The 4,019-nt window shown below is 63.5% G+C and overlaps 1 protein-coding gene across 1 annotated transcript; it reads left to right on the top strand.

The window, feature by feature from the left end:
• Window positions 1–681: 681 nt before the first annotated feature.
• On the top strand, window positions 682–3,750 carry ETFB (electron transfer flavoprotein subunit beta; the record flags this gene model as incomplete). The annotated part of the gene is made up of 4 exons (XM_026052339.1): window positions 682–702; window positions 1,104–1,166; window positions 2,543–2,701; window positions 3,577–3,750. Coding segments are annotated over 4 exons (414 nt in total), but the record flags the coding sequence as incomplete, so codon positions are not given.
• Between the last annotated feature and the right edge of the window lie 269 nt (window positions 3,751–4,019).

Here is a 4,019-nt window from a genome sequence, read left to right as displayed (position 1 = left end):
TATAGGGACCTATGGGGGGTATAGGGCACCTATGGGGGGTAGAGGGCACCTATGGGCATCTGTGGGGAGTCTGGGACCTGTGGGACCCCAATGACGCCCGGTGCTGCTGGGCAAGCAGGTAGCGCCTATAGGGATCTATAGGGATCTATAGGGATCTATGGGGGGGATTGGGCACCTATGGGGGTATAGGGCACCTATGGGCATCTATGGGGAGTCTGGGACCTGTGGGACGCCAGTGACACCCGGTGCTGCTGGGCAAGCAGGTGGCGCCTATAGGATCTATAGGGGACGTATAGGGACCTATGGGGGTATAGGGCACCTATGGGGGGTATAGAGCACCCATGGGCACCTATGGGCATCTATGGGGAGTCTGGGACCTGTGGGACCCCAATGACACCCAGTGCTGCTGGGCAAGCAGGTGGCGCCTATAGGATCTATAGGGAGCTATAGGGATCTATGGGGGGTATAGGGCACCTATGGGGGTATAGGGCACCTATGGGCACCTATGGGGAGTCTGGGACCTGTGGGACGCCAGTGACACCCGGTGCTGCTGGGCAAGCAGGTGGCGCCTATAGCGGATCTATAGGCACCTTTAGGGGATGTATGGGGGGGCTATGGGGTGTATAGGGCACCGATGGGGGGTATAGGGTACCTATGGGGAGCGTGGGACCACAGTGACGCCCGGTGCTGCTGGGCAAGCAGGTGGCGCCTATAGGGGATGTATAGGGAGCTATAGGGGATGTATGGGGGGGCTATAGGGGATGTATAGGGAGCTATAGGGGATGTATGGGGGAGCTGTGGGGGGTATGGGGGATGTATAGGCACCTGTGGGCATCTACGAGGACCCTGGGATCTCAGTGCTGCCCCTATAGGGGATGTATAGGAGGCGTATAGGGGACGTATGGGGGATGTGAGAGACCTCTGGGGCGTATAGGGCGCCTATGGGGGATCCCAATGACACCCGGTGCTGCCGGGCAAGCGGGTGCCTATGGGCACCTATAGGGGATGTATGGCGGTATAGGGGACGTATGGGGTCACGTGACCCTGTGGGCCCCCCCCATTGCGGTCACGTGACCCCCGCGCGCTCCCCCCGCCCTCTCCAGGCCATAGACGACGACTGCAACCAGACCGGGCAGATGCTGGCGGCGCTGCTGGACTGGCCGCAGGTGCCGCGGGGCAGCCTGGGAGCGGGGAGGACCGCGCGCGCCGCCATGATGGGAGGGTCCGCGCGCGGCCGCCGTGGGAGCGCTGGGGCGGCCATGATGGGAGGGTCCGCGGGCGGCCGCCATGGTGGGAGGGCTTGCTGGCGGCCGCCATGGTGGGAAGGTCAGCGCGCGGCCGCCATGATGGGAGGGTCCGCGGGGGGCCGCCGTGGGAGCGCTGGGGCGGCCATGATGGGAAGGTGCACGGGCGGCCATGATGGGTGGTCCTGGGGTGGCCATGTTGGGAGGTCCCGGTCTATGAGGGTGGCCATGTTGGGTGGTCTATAGAGCGGCTATGGTTGGGGGAGTCCATGGGTCGGCCATATTGGGGGGTCTATAAGGCAGCCATGTTGGGTGGTACTGGGGCTGCCATGTTGGGAGGTCCCAATCTATGGAGGCGGCCATGCTGGGCCGTCATGGGGCCGCCATTTTGGGTGTACCTAAGGCGGTCATGTTGGGAGGTCCCGCTCCATTGTGGGAGATGGAACCTGTGTGTGCCGGGAGTCACGTGACACACGTGACACACGTGACACACGTGACACACGTGACATGCGTGTGGTGCGTGTGCGACATCTGCGTGACCCGTACGTCACACGTGTGGCCCATGTGGGACCCACGTGTACCACGTGTGTGTCACGTACGGCACATGTATGTCACGTGTATGACCCACGAGTGTCACATGTATGACATGTGTATGAGCCATACGTGTCACATGTGAGGTCCATACACGCTACATGCATGATTTGGGTATGTCACACGCGTGATACAGCTGCGTGTCACGTATATGTTTTATATACCCCATATATGACATGTGTATGACACGTATGTCACATGTAAGGCCCATGTATGACAAGTATGTCACACATATGTTACACGCGTGTCACACACGTGTCCCCCAGGCGATGTGCGCGTCGTCGCTGTCGCCCGAGGGGCCCTGGCTGCGGGTGTGACCCGTGTCACACGTATGGCACATGTATGTCACATATATGACACCTATGTCACACGTATGTCACATGCGTGTCACACACGTGTCCCCCAGGCGACGTGCGCGTTGTCGCTGTCGCCCGAGGGGCCCTGGCTGCGGATGTGACCCGTGTGTGACACATATATGACGCATGTATGACATGTATGTCACATGTATGACCCCTATGTCACATGTATATCACACATATGTCACACGCGTGTCACATACGTGTCTGCAGGCGACGTGCGCGTCGTCGCTGACGCCCGAGGGGCCCTGGCTGCGGGTGTGACCCGTGTCACACGTATGGCCCATGTATGTCACATGTATGACACGTATGTCACACGTATGTCCCACGCGTGTCCCACGCGTGTCGCAGGCGACGTGCGCGTCGTCGCTGTCGCCCGAGGGCCCCTGGCTGCGGGTGCAGCGCGAGGTGGACGGCGGCCTCGAGACGCTGCGGCTGCGGCTGCCGGCGCTGGTCACGGCCGACCTGCGGCTCAACGTGCCGCGCTACGCCACGCTGCCCGCCATCATGGTGAGGGCCTGTCCCCAACGTCCCCAATGTCCCCAACGTGTCTCCAATGTCCCCAATGTCCCCAACGTCCCCAACGTCCCCAACGTCCCCAACGTGTCCCCAATGTCCCCAACGTGTCCCCAATGTCCCCAACGTGTCCCCAATGTGTCCCGCTACGCCACACTGCCCGCCATCATGGTGAGGGCATGTCCCCAACATGTCCCCAATGTCCCCAGTGTCCCCAACATGTCCCCAACATGTCCCCAACGTGTCCCCAACATGTCCCCAATGTCCCCAATGTCCCCAACGTGTCCCCAATGTGTCCCCATTGTGTCCCCAATGTCCCCAACGTGTCCCCAATGTGTCCCACTACGCCACGCTGCCCGCCATCATGGTGAGGAAATGTCCCCAACGTGTCCCCAATGTCCCCAATGTCCCCAACGTGTCCCCAATGTCCCCAACGTGTCCCCAACGTGTCTCCAATGTCCCCAATGTCCCCAACCTGTCCCCAATGTGTCCCGCTACGCCACGCTGCCCGCCATCATGGTGAGGGCCTGTCCCCAACGTGTCCCCAACGTCCCCAATGTCCTCAACGTGTCCCCAATGTCCCCAATGTGTCCCCAATGTCCCCAATGTCCCCAACGTGTCCTCAACATGTCCCCAACGTGTCCCCATTGTGTCCCCAATGTCCCCAATGTCCCCAACGTCCCCAACGTGTCCCCAACGTGTCTCCAATGTCCCCAATGTCCCCAACGTGTCCCCAACGTGTCCCCAATGTGTCCCCAATGTGTCCCGCTACACCACGCTGCCCGCCATCATGGTGAGGGCCTGTCCCCAACGTCCCCAACGTGTCCCCAATGTCCCCAATGTCCCCAATGCCCCCCGTGTCCCCGCAGAAGGCCAAGAAGAAGCCCCTGGAGCAGGTGACGCCCGAGGAGCTGGGCGTGGCGCTGGGCGGGGGCCCGCGGGTGCTGGCGCTGGCCGAGCCCCCCCCCCGGCAGCCGGGGCGGCTCCTGCCGGGGGTCCCGGAGCTGCTGCACGAGCTGCGCCAGCGCGGCCACCTCTGAGGGGCCCCGGCGTCCGGGAGGGGGCCCCGGCGTCCGGGAAGGGGCCCCGGCGTCCGGGAAGGGGCCCTGGCGTCCGGGAGGGGGCCCCGGCGCCCGGGAGGGGGCCCCGGCGTCCGGGAAGGGGCCCTGGCGTCCGGGAAGGGGCCCCGGCGTCCGGCCCCCCCTCCCCGTTGCCTTTGCCCCCCCCCCAACCAAGTGCCTTCTTACCTGGGGGCCCCGGCGTCCGGGAAGGGGCCCCGGCGTCCGGGCGCTGCCAATAAACCCCCTTGGAG

The sequence above is a fragment of the Nothoprocta perdicaria genome, unplaced genomic scaffold (assembly GCF_003342845.1).
Source record: "Nothoprocta perdicaria isolate Ctin4 unplaced genomic scaffold, notPer1 scaffold_1122, whole genome shotgun sequence".
Lineage (NCBI taxonomy): Eukaryota > Metazoa > Chordata > Aves > Tinamiformes > Tinamidae > Nothoprocta > Nothoprocta perdicaria.
The sequence above is the reverse complement of the archived record's forward strand: the minus strand, read 5'-3'. Positions and strand labels throughout refer to the sequence as shown.